The sequence below is a fragment of the Borostomias antarcticus genome, assembly GCF_949987555.1.
Source record: "Borostomias antarcticus genome assembly, chromosome: 7".
NCBI classification, from domain to species: Eukaryota; Metazoa; Chordata; class Actinopteri; order Stomiiformes; family Stomiidae; genus Borostomias; species Borostomias antarcticus.
The window spans coordinates 24,395,454-24,417,792 of record NC_140240.1 but is presented as its reverse complement, the minus strand read 5'-3'; the positions used below and the strand labels follow the sequence as shown (position 1 = coordinate 24,417,792).

At 45.1% G+C, this 22,339-nt stretch overlaps 2 protein-coding genes across 2 annotated transcripts; both read left to right on the top strand.

The window, feature by feature from the left end:
• Positions 1–5,524: 5,524 nt before the first annotated feature.
• On the top strand, positions 5,525–7,607 carry LOC311311125 (transcription factor SOX-10-like; the record flags this gene model as incomplete). Its single annotated transcript, XM_084440772.1, has 3 exons — positions 5,525–5,964; positions 6,255–6,553; positions 6,796–7,607. The coding sequence occupies 3 exons, from the start codon at positions 5,525–5,527 to the stop codon at positions 7,605–7,607; spliced, it is 1,551 nt and encodes a 516-aa protein (XP_084296898.1).
• A 5,579-nt stretch (positions 7,608–13,186) lies between these two features.
• On the top strand, positions 13,187–19,629 carry cUnh22orf23 (chromosome Un C22orf23 homolog; the record flags this gene model as incomplete). Its single annotated transcript, XM_084441392.1, has 7 exons — positions 13,187–13,414; positions 17,577–17,676; positions 17,793–17,855; positions 18,197–18,376; positions 18,783–18,920; positions 19,136–19,236; positions 19,537–19,629. The coding sequence occupies 7 exons, from the start codon at positions 13,187–13,189 to the stop codon at positions 19,627–19,629; spliced, it is 903 nt and encodes a 300-aa protein (XP_084297518.1).
• Between the last annotated feature and the right edge of the window lie 2,710 nt (positions 19,630–22,339).

Sequence of the window (22,339 nt, the reverse complement as noted above, 5' to 3'; positions counted from 1 at the left end):
ACCCAAAGTGTCCCGTTGACGTGGGAATGAACGGTCTAACCCCCCCTCCTCCAACTATGCGAAAGTTTAATGCAGAATGTGACCCGCTCTGTGAATATTTGACCGCTGCTCATGTTCCCCTTATCGGTCGCCTGGCCTGCCCTCCTCCTCTCCCTCGTCACACTTTAGGAATTTCCCTGAGGATTCGGTCATGGATGCAGGCCAAAACAAAAGGGCAACCTCTCTCTCTCTCTCTCTGTTTTTCTCCCCTTCTCTCTCTCTCTCTCTTTGTTTCTGTCTCCCCCTGTCTCTGCATCTTCTGTCGTTCTCTTTCTCCTTCCTCTCTTTCTATCTTTCCTCACTCCCCATCGATTAACTGTCAGCCGTAACGTTCTCTCAGCCTCTGTCCTGAAATCTCGTCTCTCCATCTCAGTCGGTCATGGCCATCAAGGCTCCGCCATTTTCTAAAAAGCATATCACGCCATCACGATCAGCCGCAGCAAGCTGCCCGGTTACATTCACAGGGGGAAAAAAAACATCACATCATAAAATGGCCGCCGATATGCACCTGAGGCATGACCCCTTGACCCCCCCCTCCAACGGATCACGAGTATACCCATCCCCTTCAGCGCCCCCCCCCCCCTTCCTCCGCCTCATCCCCCAGTAGCATGGCTCCTCTTGTGACATATCCCAGGCTTGGCTACATTAACACAGTCACATGGCAGGTTAGTGCAGGGGCAATGTATGTCCCTGGCTAATAGGACCATGTGAGTTCTATTTCCACAGTGTGCCGGTCAGATGGCACGCCTCAGGGTCTGGATGGAGAGGGTGTAGGAATGATAATGATGAGGACATGTTTAGGAGACATGCTGGCTCTGAAACACGGATAGCTTGTTTGAGCTAAAGGAGAGATGGATGACTTTTGAGCTAATGTATGACCAGAAATACATACAATAATAAAGGAATATATAATAGGCTAAAGAAATATGTATTCATATGTATGAAACTATACGAGTCTATATTGTCATTCTATTGTACATTACAATACAGCGTGTCTGTTTTAGAAAGGGGTTCAAATATATAAAGATATAGGCCTACTGTAAATAGTGTTTCTGTATTTTGTTTGCATACTATAGTTTGCATACATAGTAGTACACCTAATAGCAATGCTGCAATATTGATAAAATACTACTGACATAACTTTAACATCACAATACACGTGTTTTTAACTAATGTGATGTGGCTAAAAATACAAACAAGGAATTGGAAAGACTGACTTTTGGAAATTGATGGCATCGAACTGAGATAGTTGCATCCAAACAATATTACATGTTTGGTAATATTGTCAATGTGAATTAGATTTCCAAAATTCGATTTTTCTCTATTACAGTCTTTGGCTTTATAAAAAAAAACAAATTAATAAATGCATGCCAATGAATACAAAGCCAATGCTTTGTCAAACGATTATGAATTTTGGCGTTTCAAAACCTAATTTAGCCCTCTCATATCGAAATTATAATGATCGATTTTGTTGCTTTCTAATTCGTTGAAATAACTCACAGTTAAACAAAACAACGTTTGAAAAAGTAGCAGGGTAACACAAAGTGCTATACAGATTTGTACACTTTTGTAAAGGTCTTGCTCTAATTTGTAAACGAATTTAGACACGTTTCGAAAGACTTAGGCCTACATTTCGTTCCTGCACGCCTGAGTGGTTGCGATCCATCCTCTAATTAATTCTGAAATGGTAATTCAGCAGAATTGATCTGAGAGTGATCTTATCTAATTCAAATTTCGATTCAAATAAATAATAATGGTAGCCCACTGATTAGAGAAGTAGAACATAGCTCTATGTGATATTATAATCCCTTAAGAAAATGTTTCTGCAAAGTCTCTTCGACCTTTGATATTTCTGTAAATAACTTCTAGAGGCTATGTTGGATTATAAATCGAAGTGAGTTGTATTTTATATATATATATAGGGTTAGGTTATATTTATAGAGCCTATGTATATAGACACTATGCTATCTTTCTGTTTCTTTTGTGTTTTTATAATTTATCAACTATTTCTGGAATTTTCGAATTAGGCCTACAGGTGTATTAGAATAATTCGATTCTGACCTAATACAATGCAGATATAATAGCCAACATAAACGATGTTTGTTTTTCATAAATAATAATTTTGATATTTACTAGGCTATTTACTTCCTTTACTATTTAATGCAGTTTGTCTATATGACCACGTTTTGTCCACAGTGTCAATGCAAAAAAAAAACCATCACCACTTTTTTAAACCCACATTGTTTAGGTTTTTACACACATCATACAAGATCTGAAATACAAAGTTAAGCCTACATAAAATATCTAGCCTAAAAGTCAAGCCAATATAAAATATTACAACAAAACAATTCTATTGAAAGTATCATGCCCTTGAACTTCACAATGACACTTGTTGCATATGCGTGCTGCACTTCTGCACCATGTGAGCTCTGAGTGAAATAAAACTAGTGACTATGTCAGCCATAAAACACAATCTATTCTGAGGTGACCTCTCAAGCAAAGTTTCCCAGACCTAGACCAAGCAATGCTGGACTAAAAAAGATAGAAGTTTGAATTTGAACTCTTTAAAGACCCAATGGAGATCTCCATTCAGTACCTTCATCTGCAGACATGTCTAGTAAACTCACCCTAATTCTCAATGCCTTCATGCCCAACATACACATCAAACAAACTCATCCTGCAGCACTCTCGTCCAATACTTTCACAATGCCTTTCTCCCTGACCTTCAACTCAGCATCAACCACAACACAAAACAGACACAGGAACTCACATCAAGCTTAGCACCAGGCCATGTAGGATCCCATGCAGGGTGGGGTGTACCTCACGTTCCCCCCATTCCCCCAGAGCCAAGACCTCGGACTCTCCCACTGCCCCGCCAGACCCCCCCACCACATGGAAGACCCCCAAATCCATCCCGGTGTCGGCCTAGATGAAGAACAAAGTGGATGGAGAGAGTGAGGTCCATGTGTCTTGTCTGGTCCTGGGTATTTTAGTATGTGTGTGTGACTGTGTCCGTGTTCTAGCGCTGGGGAGAGAAAGACACACACATCTCTCTGTGTTATCATTTTTTTCCTCCTCTCTTCCGAGATGCAGCACAAAACTACTTTTTGTTCCCCATTTTTTCATTTACAAGGGTTAATGGAAGGAGACTTGGGCGTTTGATCACATGGTTACAATTCACCTGAGCTGAAGACAAAGAGTGTAAAGAAAGAGGAAAAGAGAGAGGGAGAGAGAGAGGGAAGGAGAGAGAAAGAGAGGGGAGGAAACTGAGACACAGATTCAACATGAGAAGAGGAAGGGAGACACAGGGGTTATTGTTGCATATTGTGTGTGTGTGTGTGTGTGTGTGTGTGTGTGTGTGTGTGTGTGTGTGTGTGTGTGTGTGTGTGTGTGTGTCACAATGCCTTTATGTTTCTCAGTGCATTTCAAGGGTTGAAGATGAGTGCAAATCAACAATAGAAATCGATATTAAGATTCAGATTCCTTTATTATTCCATCCATTCTACAGGTACAGGGAAGTAAATTATTGGGTTGAATAACGGTGTCATGTAAACATCTGCAAAGATGAGAGCTCAGCCCGGGAGCTTAACACAAAAACACATCACAGGTCACCACCTCACTCACCTCGAGTATTATGAGTATTTTTTTATGGGTAGAAAATTAATTTGAGGAGAGAACAGGCCACACATGCAGTGGTTTTCTTGATGTGCGGTCCTCCATTCTGCTCAGGGGAATATTTAAACAGTAAAACAATGCCTACATTTAACAGTTACTGTATTTTTTATTTATTCATGAATGATAGGCCTAATTTCCTACTGATAAAGCACCACCAGACAGAATCGTTTTTTGCTAACGTCTGGAACTGATATCACTAGATAGGCAATACTCCCAAAAAACACATATTTATCTTTTTAATAAGTTAGCCTCAGCTGTAAGAATCACGGCGTCCCACCTAACTTTACTGTGGCCAGTGCCATAAGTGATATTTCTGCCATAGTGATATTTTGTGAAATGTTGTTTAATTCGACCACAAATAACTCTTCTCATGCTTGTTTATTTACTTGATAGAACTTATCAACACATTCAACAAAGCACGCCCTATTTGGGGTCTAAATGGACCCACTGTAAAGTCACTTAAGCCACTCCGATGTAAAATCTCACCTCTTTTCACTGGAAATATTCATGGTGACGGACAGACAGGCAATAGCGGCCATCCTGGCCGCCAGTAAGAAACGAGGAGAATATTAGATGACCAATACGCATTCAGCTTGTGTGCAAGAGGGTGGCGCTGACTCTGTGTTGGAATGCTGCCTCTTTGAGAATGTTTTCCACTTTCAATCACTTTTTTTTCTCTCGTTCCTCTCGCACAACGGTGCTCTTTAAGCTCCGGCGCGCGATACAGAGCGACCATTCATCGCGGGGCAAACCGAGGGGGCAGGGGACGGAGCACGAGCGTCACACCGTTCTACAGTGGAGCGCACGAACTCCCGTGTTGAACGGGCGACCTCTAAAACGGCACATAGGTAAGTTATGTTTTCTTAATTTCAGCTTTTGGTATATAACATCATGAATATAGGTTTTTTAATTGAATTGATGTAATCCATCCTATCAAACGTCTAGTTTATTAGGCCTATCACTAAGTTGTCACTAGTAGCCCAGTTGACGTTAGAGGCTCCAGGTCCAGGTTCATAAAAACAGTAAAATAAATATTCGTATAATGTTATCAAGACAATAGCGACTGTCATATGTCTACAATGTGTCTTTATTAGGCTAGGCTTTATGAACAATTTCGATATTTTTTCACATTCAGTCTTTTAACTGTAATGCACTTTTGCAATTGTCTGGTCAATAACAATATATAGTAGCCATGTGTTAAACATCAGTATTGGATATGGACCTATTCGTATAGGGCTATTGCCTTAGTGGCTTGTCATCTTAATTTAATTTCCATGGTCCAGCTAAATTGTGGCAAGAAACCGTTCTATGAATGGCTCTCTGTCTCCAAGGTGCCGCAAATTATTTCAGAAAATGCTGCTCCAAGTTTTGGCATACCAATTTCTTATAATTTCATTAAATGCTTGCTACAAATAAGATGAGAACAGATGTTCTGGATTCGATTTTAGTATACACAGCTTAAACAGCAACTGGTTTAGAATAATGTATTTGTCCCTTACAAAATAAAATGGACCTGTTATGTCATTTTGCATAGTTAAATTTAGTGAATATATTTTCATGACAATATTTCAGTAACCCGATCATCTTCATATTCATTTCAGGTGTGCTGAAAGGAAGTAGAAACCGGCGGGCAGAGGAGAGGATTTTGGCGAATTTTACGCACACGTAGATGCTTTGGACATTTATAAACAAACGAATTGTAGGCTAGGTCTATAGGCTACTTTCGAAGTTCGGAACGATTTTATTTAACACGTTTTCTCAATTTGAAACGTTTATTGTTCTAAAAGGAAGTATTAATTGCCAAAAGAAAATGTCCGGAGAGGAGCACAGTTTATCCGAGGCGGAGTTGAGTCCCGGGGGCTCAGATGATGGTCACTCGCTGTCACCGGCGCACTCCGGGGCGACAGGTGGCCGGGACTCACCGCTCAACGGCCAGTCGCAGCAGTTGACCGGGCTTTGTGGCGCGGAAGGCGGCGGAGAGGACGGTGGATTAGTTGCCAAGACAGAAGTGGACGACGACCGTTTCCCCATCGGCATTCGCGAGGCGGTGAGCCAGGTGCTCGACGGATATGACTGGACGCTCGTGCCCATGCCGGTGCGCGTCAATAATGGCAGCAAGAGCAAGCCGCACGTGAAGAGGCCCATGAACGCTTTCATGGTGTGGGCGCAGGCCGCGCGCCGGAAACTGGCGGACCAGTACCCCCACCTTCACAACGCGGAACTCAGCAAAACTCTGGGCAAATTATGGAGGTGCGGTGGGCAGGCCCGGGAGGCATGGGAAAACATCACAAAATAAGACAGCATATATCTATCTAGGTATAGAGTAGCCTAGTTAATATTTGGCAATAGGCATAGTTGGTCAATCTGTTTGTAAGGATGCATTTTACGCATGGGTCGCGCATACACAGCCTACAGCCCTACATCTTAGCCAGGAGCAAATTATTTAATTAGTTATTATTGAATTAAATTACGCTTTAATGTCAAAGTGATTTGTAAAAGGCCTAACAATGAATATCTCCCACCTCCTCCTCCTCCCGTAGGCTCCTGAACGAGAGTGACAAGAGGCCCTTCATCGAGGAGGCGGAGCGCCTGAGGAAGCAGCACAAGAAGGACTACCCCGAGTACAAGTACCAACCGCGGCGGCGCAAGAACGGCAAGCTGGGCACCTCATCGGAGACGGACAGCCAGGGGGAGGGCGAGGGGGGCGGCGGCGGCGGCCATGCCCAGCCCCACTACAAGACCCTGCACCTGGAGCACAGCGGCCACAACGGGGGAGGCGGGGCGGGGTCGCCCCTGGCTGACCTTCATCACCACCACCATCATCATCACCACCCTGCAGGTTAGATAGACGTCATTGCCAGGGAATCTACTCTTGTCACTTTAAAAAAAATCTTTTAGGGCTAGTTTCCATTCAGATCACTGTATTAGAATTGATTTAGTGACCTAGAATCTTGAACCCATCTGCCCTTATTTGAGAGAATAAGAGGATATCTGTCTAGTTGTTGTCTTTGATATAGGCCTACAGTACACAGCATGTCTGACCTCCGGCACTGACTGTCTGATTGTCCCCCGTCTATCTAGGTCAGGGTCACAGCCCTCCCACACCCCCCACCACCCCGAAAACAGAGCTTCAGTCTGGGAAGATGGGTGAGGCGAAGAGGGAGGGTGGAGGAGGAGGGTCAGGGGGTTCCCGCGGAGGCCTCGGGGTGGGAGCGGAGGGGGGCTCCGGACCCTCATCGGCGGGAGGGAAACCCCACATCGACTTCGGCGCCATGGACATCGGCGAGATCAGCCACGAGGTGATGTCCAACATTGAGCCCTTCGACGTCAACGAGTTCGACCAGTACCTCCCGCCCAATGGGCATCCCAGCGTGGGCCAGGGCGTGGCCACTGCCCCCGGCTCCTCCGCCACCTCGTACGCCTACGCCCTCGCCGCCGCCAGCGGCCACCACTCGGCCGCCTGGCTGTCCAAGCAGCAGCAGGCCTCGCCCTCCCCCTCCTCCTCCTCCGCCGCTGGCTCCTCTTCCTCCTCCTCCGACCCCTCCAAGGCCCAGATCAAGAGTGAGTCCGGAGTCCACTACGCCGACTCCCCCTCCTCCTCGTCCTCAGCGTCGGGGGCCCACGTCACCTACACCCCCCTCAGCCTTCCGCACTACGGGTCGGCCTTCCCTAGCCTGGCCTCCAGAGCCCAGTTTGAGTATGGGGACCACCAGGCCACGGGGGCCTACTACGCCCACTCCAGCCAGGCCCCGGGGCTGTACTCAGCCTTCTCCTACATGGGGCCCAGCCAGAGGCCCCTGTACACCACCATAGGAGACCCCTCCGGCGTGGCCCCATCTCACAGCCCCACGCACTGGGAACAGCCTGTGTACACCACCCTCACGAGACCCTGAGAAAGAGAGAAAAAAAGAGAGAACATGTGCAAGTGTCGAATCAGTGTGTGTGTGTGTGTGTGTGTGTGTGTGTGTTTGTGCGTATGTCAGAATGTACACGAGTGTGTGTGAATTTGTCCGTGACAGTTCGATACTTTACTGAAGTCTTACCGAAAGTTTGTGTTTGTTTAGCCAATGTAATGCCAGCTGAATCTACAGTGGCCTTTTTTTTTTTTACTGTATAGTATTTTCAACACACAAAAAAAGTTAAATAACCTTGCCACATACAGACCGAGTCAATGATCAATAGGCAATCATGTGCCATTTTCAAGAGCGCAAGTCAAGATTGGACTGTTGCTATGGATGCATGATCCCCCAGATCAGATGTACTACATGAGAAGTCTGAGTCATCAGTGAGGTTGGTGTCAGATCAGATCGATAGTTAAGTTCAGAACAGGACTGGTTTTAAGCCTGACGTAATCAGATTCTATTAACCAAACTAAAGGAAACATCTGTAATGTCATTCATAGTGTTATTTTGTATGAGTAGCAAGTTTCCTATTGTTGTTGTTGTTGTTGACAGTTTTGTGAAAGGATTATTATGATACTTTGTTCATTATGTTCTGATTTGATAATACACTTACTTATAAGTCTGCACCACTGCTTTTGGTTAAAAAAAAGTTTTTATTTTCAAAAACATAGGTTCAGTAACTGTTCTTCTGGCCAGATGAGGATAGTTTGATCTCTATTTACTTATTTGATTGTCAATGTCTATGTGCTGTCTTTCTTTCTTTTCAAGGATTACAACTTAACAGCTGTTGGGCCAAAAGGAAAAAAATAGGGAAAGAGAATTCTAACATAAATCAGCTTGCATGCATATCCTTCACATTTGGAAACATCACATTACCTCAATGTACATCACATTCTTTCAATGTACATGTGCCAACAGCACTAGAGTTACAGTATGCTATGTCTGTACTTCTTCAATCATCTTGATGGGGTCATGGCACAGTGTTTGACGTTACTATGTTCATTGTGCCACAAAATGCAACTCCACTTTTGAATTGATTAAAGTCACTGTTCCTTGTTATGGGTGTGTGAGGATGTTGGATGTTGACTGTGCTCTTTTCTGCTTGTGATCTCTACATGCATTTGTCAAATTACAATGGAAAGAAAAACTCCAGTTCGTGCATACAAAGTCGCCATAATCAGCTTTGTGTTAGTCCTTTCTCTGAGGATAAGAATCACATGTACGACCGCTTGGAAGCACATGTGGGTTCCCCTCTGCTGACTGTGTACCAGTCACAAGTCCGTCTCTGTCTCTTTGTAATGTGAATCACGACTACCACGGGCCTTCTCTTTCATATGTGATGCAAACTGTATCATTTTATACTGACCCTCTTACCCGATAGCCTTTATTTAAGTAATACATTAAATGTTTTCTTGTTATGCTTCAACATTTTTGTATAATTCTGGATAGTTTTGTAAAGTGTGTTTTTTTGCTATACATTTGCTGAGTATTTTTGCTTCCTTACAAGAAACAGCAATGTTCAAATATTATTGATGTTGTCATCTATTAAATCATTTTATTTATAAAAAATTGAATACTGGTGAAATTCTTTGAAAATTGTAAGAAATTCATGGTAACTGGAAACCAATCAGTGTAAATGTACCAGGTGAATGCCTCGTCATAACATAATTATGTAAACAGAGTTGCTGACGTATTCAGTGCAACAACAAGCAAATCCCTGTCCGAGAGACCTAAGCAGTTTAGTTTCTGTTTGTGTGTTTGGCAGGCTAAAATTGACTACTAATTCCTTGTATTTAATCGGCTGGGGCTGCATGTTACTGGCGAAGACAAAGAGAGCCATTGAATGTGAAAGCAAGGGATGGATGGAGGGAGGGATATAGGGCCAGAGGGAAGGGCAAATAGCTGGCCAGTCAGTAGTTTCACACTTGGACTTTCATACATAGACCATAACGGCTTCCTTTACCTCTCCCTCCCTCCCTCAAGCCCCCCCCCCCCTCTGTCTGGTCTGTGTCATAACTCATTGAGGAACATTCATAGACTTTAGGCACAGTCACTAACCCATGGGGGGTGTTTGTGAATACAACAGAGGTCTGTCTGATTGGGGGGACGCCTCTATAATGGAAGCCAAACACTATAATATATTATACTACACTATAGTGCATACTGATGCGTTTAATACCTCGCCCAGTCCTGCACAGTGACACCCCTCGGCAGCGACATCCAATGCAGCAGCAGAGAGGGTGAACCAGTGGAAGCTCACAGCACTGGAAATCAATAGGCTGTGAAACCCCCCTCCACGAGATGGCAGTGTTGCACTGCTCACTGTCTTTCACTGAGTACAATAGGGCATGTCCTCTTGGGTAACTTTTGACTAGAAAATAAATACTAATACACTACCACTGAATTTCATCTGGTTGAATACACATTTAATAAAAGAAAAGGGTGAGGTTCAATATTAGGTCATGGGGGTGGCATCCACTCACCTCCTTGATGAACGTATCAATGGTGGCCTCCTAGCTCACCTCCTTGGTGGGCTCCTAGCTCACCTCCTTGGAGGTCTCCCTAGTTCACCTCCTTGGTGGCCTCCCTAGTTCACCTCATTGGTGGCCTCCCTCCTCCTCCTGGACCTCCTTAGCTGCAACAAGCAGTCCAGGGTGATAGTGTTCTCCACTGTCTTGCAGAACTGCAGTTTTCTCTCGTGGGCGTCTGATGACATGTACTCCCAAAGAACTGCATACGCTGAACTATTATGGTGTTAGTCTCGCATATTAATAAACATATTGCTATTGGACAAGATGATGAATAGTGACAATCAGGCCAGTGCAAATATAGCTGTTTAATTGGTTTACAGTAGTCTCATAACCCTAGCTGTTTAGTGCAGGTAAAATCTACTTGACACTTATTTCTCATCAACGAGACAAAGTGTACACATGGGCTTGTTGTTTCAGTGGGTTGAAATAAAAGCATGCGTATTCGGTTGGGTTCTATTGAGGCTCAGTCAGTGGTTCGATCTTTTGACCTTCCCATTTCCCTCCTCCTGTATAACGAATATGAACATAAAAACAATAGGAGCGATTGATTTCCCAGTCTCCTTAGAATAATGTAACAAAAAAGTAAAGCAAAACAATTTTCAACAAATGAAAAGAAAAACAGGACAGTTCAACATTTTCAACATGTAGCCAGGTTAGTTTCTCCTACAGTACCTACTTTTGTAAACAGTACCTACAGTTGTAAACACAACCAGCACTGATCAGAAGAACATCAACAACACCCCCAAAGCCATACCACCCTAAAACAGAGACACAGGGTTAGAGTACTGAATGCAGACATCCTTGCACTAAAGAACATTTTGTCAACTCGTTTTTAGGGGATAAAAGTAATAATAATAATAATAATAATAATAGTACATCAACAATGGAAGTAACAGTGTGATTATTGGAAGAATAATGCTCAATAACAATACAGATGATCCAGTGAATTTATTAGTGTAACGGGTATAGCACTAGAACCCAGCCGTAAAGTAGGGGCGAGTGTAAAAGGTATAGCACTAGGACCCAGCGGTGACTCACATAACTGTCATTCTATGAGTGAGGCATAGTAGTGATAAACCGATAAATAAGTGCTCTTATTGGTACATCCCTAGGCCATGCTGCGGATCAACTGAACTTTTACGTGTACAGTACTCGCCACAGCCAGTCAGGATGGGGCAGTATAGACCTCTATAAAAAAGTCAACTGACCGCCATCTTACCCTCTGAATCCAATTCAGCAGTAACCGAAAAGGGTCCAGTAGGGGATCAACCAAAAGGGGCAACGTCTCCCTCGTAGAACAACAGTGACGCGAGTAACTGGTATGGAAGCTTCGCCCCTTAGGGGCTTCACTCCCATTGGTAAACAGGGACGGATACATAAAACTCCCACCACACCTCAAGCAGAGTGGGCACAGAGACCAGTCAGTCTGCCACTTGACCCGTTGACTCATAGTTCAGTGCAGTACCATCACACAGCCACTGAGACAGATACAGCCTGACCGTAATACAATAGTAGTTGGTCCGACGACTAAATGTCCTCAGTGCGGCTTACATAGCATGCAAGCACGCGCACCGGGCACAAACAGTGGACACTCTAATTTTCTGCACTCTGATGAGGGGGCGGATGAAAGGCAGGAAGGGTAAGTACCCTAGACCTGTAAGAACTCGTCACTACCTTGGGTGTAATGGCCGGGTTGGGGCGCAGTACTGCCCCGCTGAGGTCACCACTGATGACCAAGGCAGGACGCACTGACAGAGTGCACAGGTCACTGACCCGCTTGGCGGATACCAGAGCCAAAAGCGAGGCTGTCTTCAGAGACAGGACCTTGAGAGGCATCCCAGCCACAGGTTCAAACAGTGCCCTACACAAGGCATCCGAAACTACCCGTACAAGATTGCACACGTTGTGAGCCGGTGAGGATGACTGAACACTGGACCATTAGCAAAACCCTCATGACAGGCTGAGATTGCAGCAGCATTAACTTTGATGGTGGATGCTGCCCTCTGGCTGTCAAGCAAAGACCGCAAGTAGTCTAAAATATGAACTACCTCGCAGCACAAGGGGTCGATCTGTCTGTCGACACGCCACCTGACGAAAACCTGCCATTTAGATGCGTACAGCTTAGATGTAGATGAAGCACGCAAGCCCATGATAGTGGCAATCATTGGTGTAGAAAAACCATGCTGCTCTAGTCTCTAGTCTGAGCCTCAAAGGAGCTAAGCCCACAGGGGAAATCCCAGGATTGGTTCCAAGAACACCGACCGTTTGGCCTGGATCGGTGCGTCGGGATACACGGGTTTGCGCCATGCACCAGTTAATGGCAAACACCAAGTCTGAGAGCAGCGCAATCACTAACTTGGGGTGATCCACAGATTGAACTAGGATCAGTAAATCGTCCAGACCAGTTCAACCTCCATACATCCTGTACCGAATGCAAAACAATATCTTTAAGATATGTGTGAGCATTACTTGCAGGGTTGTGTGATGCGTAGTGCAGTATATCTGAAGTAGTAGTGCTTGTAGTTAGTGCATGCTGCATGCCGCTTCTGCTTGCCACTCTGCTTTCAGCTACCGCCGCCAGCTAGTCCTCCTCACTGAGGGTGAAAAGAGGAGCCGAGTGCGTAAGTCTCCTTCTGCCGGTACAAAGCCACTCCACCGCCAAGACTCCTACAGTGCCTCCCCGTGGCCACACATGGTAACTGGATACCTCGCGGTCCCAGGCTAAACTGTAGGGGATCTCGAAGCATCAGTGGTCCCCATAGGCAAGGAGCGCTGGCCCACCCATGTGTGGACATGCACTGGCTCCTGTCAACCACTGTCCTGACTATGGGCAAATAGCATGGGCAGATGGGGCTTATAGCCATGGTAGGCAACCCATCTAGGAGAAGGTTACTCCTAACAAAAACCACTGGTGCTGCTCATGCCTGGATCCGCACCGGAGGTGTGGAGCAACGGCGGATGAGGGCTTTAAGCCCAAAACGGCCAGAGTAGGACTGTGAGGAGTTGCGCCCCACAGTCACTAAAAAGCAAAAGACCCCAATGGAAGAACAACAGAGACAGAGAGAGACCCAGCCTGGTGGAAGCCCGGGGCCCCCGTCGCGAGCCAGGCCCGGACGGAGGGCCCGTCTGCGAGCGCCTGGTGGCCGGGCTTTCCACGGAGCCTGGCCGGGCACAGGCCGAAAGAGCTACGTGGGAACAACATCTCCGTCTCGTCCAACTCGTGGACCCACCACCCGCGGAAGGAACTGCAGGAACTGTCGGGGTCGGGTGCGCTGCCAACTAGGTGGCAGTGAAGGCGGTGGGCAACGACGGACCGGACCCGGGGGACAAAAGGCTGGCTCTGGGGATGTGGAACGTGACCTCGCTGGGGGGGAAGGAGCCGGAGCTTGTGAGGGAGGTGGAGTGATACCAATTACACCTGGTGGGGCTGACCTCCACGCACAGCACCGGAACCAAACTCAGGGGTTGGACCCTGTTCTTCTCCGGAGTTGCTCATGGTATGAGGCGTAAGGCAGGTGTGGCTATACTAGCTAGCCCCCAGCTGAGCGCGTCTGTGCTGGAGTTCACCGCAGTGGACAAGAGGGTCGCCTCCCTGCGCCTTAGGGCTGTGGGAGGGAGGACTCTGACTGTTGTTTGTGCTTATGCACCGAACAGCAGTTCAGAGTATTCGGCCTTCCTGCAGACCCTAAGTGGAGTCCTATTTGGGGCTCCTGCAGGGGACTCCACTGTCCTATTGGGGGACTTCAATGCACACGTGGGCAATGATGGAGAAACTTGGAGGGGCGTGATTGGGAGGCATGGCCACCACAATCTGAACCCGAGTGGTGTTTTGTTGTTGGACTTCTGTGCTAGTCACGGTTTGTCTATAACAAACACCATGTTCGAACACAAGGATGCCCACAAGTACACCTGGCATCAGAATACCTTAGGCCGAAGGTCAATGATCAATTTTGTTATCGTATCATCTGATCTGAGGCCATGCATTTTGGACACTTGGGCGAAGAGAGGGGCAGAGCTGTCCACTGATCACCATCTGGTGGTGAGCTGGTTTCTATGGCGGGGGGGACCCCCACCTGAATTTTGAAAATCGGGCATATACGGTTCAGTATGAACGCCTGTCCAACTGTGACATGTTGGTGGTGCTAGAGTGTTCGAGATATCTACATGAGGCTTGGTGATGGGACAAGGGCCTGTCCCCGAGGGTTGTGCCAATGTGGTTTTGATACGTCACCACACTGCCTGTTTGGTGGCTTCACCGCTGATTTCGATCGGCTGTAACGGGTGCACGCTTTAGAAAATCAAAAATCCCTTTAAGTCTTTTGTAGCCATAGGTCTAGAGATTGTGCTTACCGAGATTCATGCAGATTGGTGAACATTTCTAGGAGGAGATACATTTTAAGTGTTTTTCACAAAATCCAATCCAATATGGCAGAAAATGACGTCAAAGGGTGCAATGAACTTGGTTTGAGCCAAGGACTCCAATGGTACCTTGTTTTTGAAAATCGGACGTATGGGTCAAAAGTTGCGTGCATAAATGTAGGCCTACCTCCAGCTTTGACACATTGGTGGCAAGTGTTCGAGATGAGGACATGGGACTTGGTGACAAGAGTGAGGGGACTGTCATGAATGAGTGTGCCAAAATACACAAGTTTTTACCATTCGGTTCTGTGGGCTGCCTTAGACTCCCATGGCGGATGAAATCAACAAATGAAATGAAACAACAAAATAACATGAAATAACAAAAACATGTTAAACTCTCGATTTTAAAGACAAGAAGCTCACCGAGGGGGTAATTGGTGTCTGTTGGTGTTCTGACATCAAATTCGCCGCAAAGTATGAATCCTGTAGGGTTTTATTGATCATTTTATGAAATCCATTGACTTGTATTGAAGCAACCGTTGTAGATGCAGATCAATCCGCAGAGGGGATTCAGGAAGCAGAACTACTTACGGTAGCTATTGTTATTGTTTATGTTGCTATGCTACCTAGTTTGCGGAGGTTTACACACGTATGTGCTGCCACTAAATAGTTCTATGCTAAATATTTAAAAAAGCCTTTCCAGATGAACTAGAATCTTACTTTATGGGGAATTATATGTCAGAACGCCAACTAACACCCCGGTGAGTTTCTTGTCTTTGAAATTGAGAGTTTAACATGTTTTTAAATGATTTTTCACGGTGCCCACCCACATCCATTGTATGACCTAAACGGTGGTAGAGCAATTATCAGACTTTCTCAAAAGTGCTAGTTTTGTCAACTTTTTGATCTGAATCATTGTATATGATCATAAGTAACCTTAAAACAGGGCTAAACATGCATTTCCCTTTACTACTGCTTTAATGGGTTCTATGTTGGACCATGATACACGTTTCCACTGAGTTTCATGAAAATCGATATGGTAGATTTTGCATAATCCGCTAAAGAACCAATGAACCAACCAACACCACCGAAAACATAACCTCTGGCTTGGTGCGTTACACCGTCACCTCACAGCAAGAAGGTCCTGAGTTCGATTCCCACATAGCCTTTCAGTGTGGAGTTTGCATGTTCTCCCTGTGCTCACTCGGATTCCCTCCACATAGAACCCCAATATAAACACATGTAGAAGGACGGATGATCTTCAGTCCTGTCCCTGACCAGGACCTGGACTGAGCAGTTGGACTTGGTCCCTGGGCGCCACTGATGAGGCAGCCCACTGCTCCGGGCTGCCCCTGGAGGAGGACAACTTGGATGGGAGAAATGCAGAGGATAAATTCCACCAGCGTCCACTGTAAATGCATGTGTTTGTGTGTTGTGTGCTATATCTCACTCATGAGTGAGTTGTGTGTAATTGCGTGTGGCGAATAGGGATGGGAGAAAAAATCAATTCTGTTACAAATCACGATTTTTGTGTGACGATTTTTAAATCGCCATGCTGCCCCAAAATCAATTTTTTTGTTATAAAAAAACAACAAACAAAAAATCTTGGTTGTTGTTGTATCTTGGTTCCAGACCAACAAGATTAACGTTATGGAGTGGCCAGCCCAATCCCTGGACCTTAATCGAATAGAAACCTTGTGGGGTGACATTAAAAATGCTGTTTCTGAGGCAAAACCAAGAAATGCAGAGGAATTGTGGAATGTAGTCCAATCGTCCTGGGCTGGAATACCTGTTCACAGGTGCCAGAAGTTGGTCGACTCCATGCAGCACAGATGTGAAGCAGTTCTCAGAAACAGTGGTTATACAACTAAATATTAGTTCAGTGATTCACAGGAAAGCTAAATCTTGAACAATTTTTCAGTTCATACAGTAAATGTTTGAGTTTGTAAAGAAGACAAATGCAGACAATGCTATTTTTTGAACAGACTAATATTACCTTTTCTTCACTTTTTGTAAAAAAAAGATTCGGAATAGAATATGTAGGCTAGTGTTCCCAATACATTTGCGTGTATGGAAATAAAAGCTATTATAAGGATTTTGAGCTACTCACTTTTTTAAACACACTGCTATTATTTTGAACACAACTGTACCCAAAACCGTCGAACCGTCTACTAATCAAGTGGCAACATTGTAGCTCCTATATTTCTGGCTGTGATATGCCACCCTCTGGTGCTCAAATTGCCCGTTGGCAATCTCCCGTGGCTCCTCCTGCCTGTCCGGTTGCCATACCAACCGACGTTTGCGTCCCGGAAGAGACTAGGCTATCCGCTATCCCACGGTCGGATCCAGAATTTAACAGTAAAAAAAAACAAAAAAACTTTCTCAAATTCATGGTAAGAATTCCACTCATTAAACATTTCTACTTTATACGTCGTGGTGCTGCTTAATAAGAATGTAGTCTGTCTTCTCTGGCAATTGAAACGCTTTACTTGTTTTGCTTGGAAAGGGTATTAGTTGCTAGCACAACCCTGGGCTAGCTACACACACACACACACACACACACACACACACACACACACACACACACACACGCAGAAACACAAATGCACACACGCTCACAACTTCCGATCCACTCTATTCTGCAAATAAGCTATTGAAGTTTTAGAGGTAACATGCAATCTGAGGATGTAGCTTGGTCACGTCCAGTGTGGACCAAGTCTAGCCCTTTTCAGTCCTGTTTCCGCATGCTCGCTCATGCCAGACAACAGTCCTTTGCCGCTCCATTCACTTCGCCGTCTAAATAAATCGGTGTCGGCCTATTTAGGAGAGGCGCTCATATTTTCAGATAAACATGAAACTTCACTTACCTAAACAAAAGGGTCTATTTAAACAAATGCTGGGTTTTGAAGCCTCGGCGCTACCTTTAAATAACTTATTTAGACAACGCGGGGGGGGGGGGGGGGTTAAATTCACTCGGACAGAACGCGAGCATGCGACAACAGGACTGAAAAGGGCTAGACCCAGCCATATTACATATCTCTGGACCTGTGTCTTTCTGCCTGTGGTGTAGATGGAGACATCTAGGCCTACCTGTGAGCAAGCCAGGGGTGGGCTGTGGAACTGTCCCCGAGGAACACAATACAGCAAGGAGACTCAAGAGATGCTGAAATGTGGGTTCACTACTGTATACGACACACACGTAGCAGACTGATCTATCAGATACTTGCATATGAATGTGGTTCTGTAGGGTTTAACAAAGTACTGCATCTCCTCATTGGTCGAACAGTGATGATGCAGGAGTCCAGGCTCACCAACTTCCAACAGAGACAGATCAGCGAACGACTCAAGAGTGAGTGCAGTATCTGACACACACACACACACACATATTGTACACGCACACATACACACGCTCACATACATATCGTGAATATTATAGTGGATATTATAGTGAACCAGATGTTGAGCTATTTTAGTATCATTATCATATCATGTACATTCAGTTATAACTAGATCTTGAATCTTGAATAAATGGTGTATGAATGTCTAGTCAATAGTCATAACTGAATGAAATGAAATGACTAAATTGGCTCAACATCTGTCTCTCTATAATATCCAGTGTACTCCATTGTAAAATACTATTCAGCTAATGTTGTTGCAATGTTGTCGTAACCTTTTCTGCCTCTTCGCCAGAGGGGGCGGCGTTGCCATTGACCTGTAACCCCACGTCTTCGGCTCCTCCCCCACAGCCCGTTCCCAAAATCGTCGGGAGCGGGCGGGAACGGCTGTCGGCCAGGCCCCAGAGGCGCAGCGCCGAGAAGTGTAACTCGGGAGACAGCTATGCCAGAGAGAGGTTCCTCCCCAGTGCTACGCGTACGTATGTAACCCCCACCGCCTTTGAACGGAGGCGGCCGACATTCCAGAGATAACCTGCCCTGACGGATGGGCCTATCAGATCTGGTTTCCCTGTAGTGGGTCAGGGACACCTGACTACAAGTGTATCACCTTTCTCTCTCCCTCTCTCGTATGAGGTATGCATTATATATACCGAGCGAGCATGGCCTCCTTTCATTTCTCCGGCAGTTAAAGAAGACTTACCCTATCCTCTCTACTCTTCAACTCCTTGTGTATGCAATGTGCCACTTTTTTTTTTCCTGAACTCAACTTAATACTCGTTTGACAGTACCTGCTCCAAAAACAAACAAAAAAACACTGGATGTGCTTGTATCTTACTCCTCTCCTCCCTCCCTCTCTCTCCTCCCTCCCTCCTGTCATGCAGGAGACCTGGAGAAGGAGAAGCGAAGGCTCCAGAACATCCTGGCTACGGGGCAGGAGGAACCTAGCCCCAGCCAGCCCAGGAAGGTCCCAGCAGGCCCAGGGGTGGAGGAAAAGGTGGAGGAGGACAGGTTCCAGGAGGGTGAGCTTATCCCAAAATTGGGGATAGCCGCGGAGGAGAAGGCTCCTCCCCCGTTCCCCTGTGTTAAACGTCTGTCCTGAGAGAGCGAGGTTTACAGGGTTCTCACCAACTTGAGTGTTTTCTCCCCTCTCACTGACAAGCACACAAGCTCGAATCCCGAGCCAGTTCCCCTCATTCGAACCCTTTGCTAAGTGAGCTCTGTGTTTGTTTCCTAGTTCTGGATGAGATTGAGGAGAGGAGGCAGTTCCTGGGGGAGATGACGGCTCTGGGGAAGGGCAAGACTTATTACAACCTCATCAACACTGAGATATCCCAGGTATACACACCATTCACCTCAATAGGAGGTACCACTATCTGCACCACGATCACACAAAATGCCAGTGTTAGGGTTGAACGCATGTTCAGTTCTTTTTGAGATCAGCTGTAACCACTCAGACTTTGAGCCCAAGCGCGCACTTGCATTTTCTCTCCCGCACTCACAAACACACACACACACACACACACACACACACACACACACACACACACACACACACACACACACACACACACAATCTCTCTCACTTACACATACACACGTTTTGCCTTTCTCTTTGTCTCCTCAACTTGCGTCCAGAAAATTAGAGAGCTGGAGCTGATCGACAAGGCCCGCAGTGCACAGCTGAACACTCTGATGATGTCAGAGAAGGCTGAGCCCGCTTCGGAGTAGATGGGATGCCAAGACTGACAGACAGGAAGGAAGAGGGTTTTTTTGTACTCATCTGTTCTGTCTGCTTCTGATAATGTAATACAGAAAACGCAATGTACTGAAAGTCTAAACTTTCATTTGGATCCTAGTAGTCTCTCCTGTATAATTATTTCCCTAATTATGGAACTGTTATGTGATATGTACCTGCATGGGAAAGACTTGGACATTGTGTTTTACCCGTAACATTTAATTTAATTTAATTAGAAGACATGCTTTATGAAAGGACCTCATACTGTTTTTACTGTCATCAAACTGTGAAGCCAGTGTACGTTACGTTACATTGCAGCCATTTAGTGTAGGTACAGTAGTCAAGAGAACTACTAGTTGCCAGAAATCATGAGTGCATCTCCTTTCTAAACAAGAATCTAAGAGCTTAACCAGTGCTTAAGTGCAAGAACAACTAAACACAAGAATACAATAAGTGCTACAGTAAGAAGAAGGGATGGTCAGGAAGTGGTGAGTTGTAGGCAGCAACTCCGCTGTCCTGATCTCAATGGGGATTTCATTCCACCACGCTGGGGCCAGGACAGAGAAGAGCCGTTACCAGGTTGATCAGCTGCTGGGGCCTTGGAGCAGCCAGTCGTCTTGAGGCGTCAGCAGAGCGAAGTGGTTGGGCGGGATTGTAGGGCTTGACCAAGACCTGGAGGTACAGTAGGAAGGAGCTGTTCCTTTCACTGTTCTGTAGGTTAGCACCAGAGGCTTAAACTGGATGCGAGCTGCTACAGGGAATTACATTAATTGACTAAGTTACATTAGGGGTCCCCCAAGGTTCTGTTCTGGGTCCACTTTGTTACCTCCACCCCTGCGACAGTGCAGGGCGAGAGGTTATATTTTCGGAGGCGAGCGTGCGTTTGCGTTTCTTTGTGCATTTGTCTCTTAGCAGGATTACTACTGGACAGATTTTCACTAAACTCGGTGGAAGGGTGTAGCATTAAGTTTTTGAGCCGATCCGAAACACGGTTCAGGTCCACGAGCCGCCCAAACATGGCCGGCCTTTCACCTCCATTAATTTTTTAGACCAGGATTGGGGCATGTGTTTGTTTGTTCATTCGCAAATTATACAAAAACTACCAGACCGGTTTTCAATAAACTCGGTGGAATGGTGTAGCATGGGCCAACTTAGAACCCATTACATTTAGGAGCGGATCCACAAATAATATATATATATAAAATAATACTTTGAGCGAAGCCAGCTCCCCGTTTGGGGGCGCTAGAGACACGACAGGTTACCTTCCTTCCCTTTCTTGATTATGGTAAAGGTACTGTATACATGCATGCCTCTACATCTAATGCTTGCATCAGCTGGATACTGTATACCACAGTGCCCTAAGGTTTGTCACAGGTTGCAAAGCTCTCACTCACCATTGCACCCTATTGTCAGAGAAGTTCAGTGGCCTTCATGGCTTTGCGCAGACTGACTCACAGGTATACATTTATTAATACGTCCATCCTTGGTTTGCTTCCCTCCTACAGGTACAGTACCTACGTATGTTTAATTCAAAACCAGTAATTACTGTTTGCGCTCAAACGATACTGTCCTGCTGTCCTACTAAGGTTCACACCTAACTTGGCAAACAGGCCATCTCTGCCCCTGCAGCCTCGAACCACTTGAAGATTTGCAGCTTGATGAGTTTATCTCTGTTAGGGCTTTCAAAGATGTAGTGAAGGGTTGAACTCAATTGGAGCCTGTAGTTACTTAATTGGTTAATCTTAATTAAGCCTGTAGTTGCTTAATTGGTTAGGTTCTGTCTCCGTCTTTTTTTCTTTTTAGGCATATGACATTGCTGTTGTGTATTATGTGCTTGAATGTTGTTATGCTGTGCTGACATTTTTTGCTGCTGCTATGTTGTGTTATGTGTGTTTAATGTTGCTTATGTTGTTTGACATTTTATTACTGTTGTTTGATGTTATGTTGTTCAAAATGTATTGCGGCTGTCTGGACCAGGGCTCCTTTGAAAAAGAGATTGCAATCTCAACAGACTTACCTGGACAAATAAAAATTAAATTAAATGATCCCAAAACACTTAGATTAGTAGTTGCATTAATGTTTTATTTATCCGTCTCCCATTTTTATATGCAATTCTGAGTTACTTAACAGAAGCCCTTGGTTTGAACAGGAAGTCAGGCACAGCAAGAGACAAACATGGAGAAATACTGACACGATAAAACATCTACAAGAAACCGCTTGAAATGGAGGACAAAAACGCAGAAAGAGACAACTGGACGATAACCTAACATTAAGGGACATTAATAACTTACAACAGACTCCACAGGTACAATTAAATAATGTATTGGCACTCACAAACAGGAATCTCAGTATCGGCTCCCAAGGTCGATTTGAAATCCTAAGGCAAACTCAATGAAATAGGACAGACAAAACGAAGAGGCATTGTAAAATATAAATTAAAGCATTGCATATTTTTCAGGGCCTCTCTAACAGTTACACTGTTATCAAAGGGTAATGATAGTAGCTAGCTGCAGTATATTGTTAAAATATCTGTTTTCAAAGGTTCCATATTGCATTTTGCAGCTAAGTTTCATTAACATTTAGACATCTTTATTGTAATGTTATACCTAGTGGTTTCTCTAATTACACTTTTCTATTATTCAATACATTTTGACCTTACAAACTATTTCTTAGTGTTTCCCATGATTACCAACCCTCCAAATT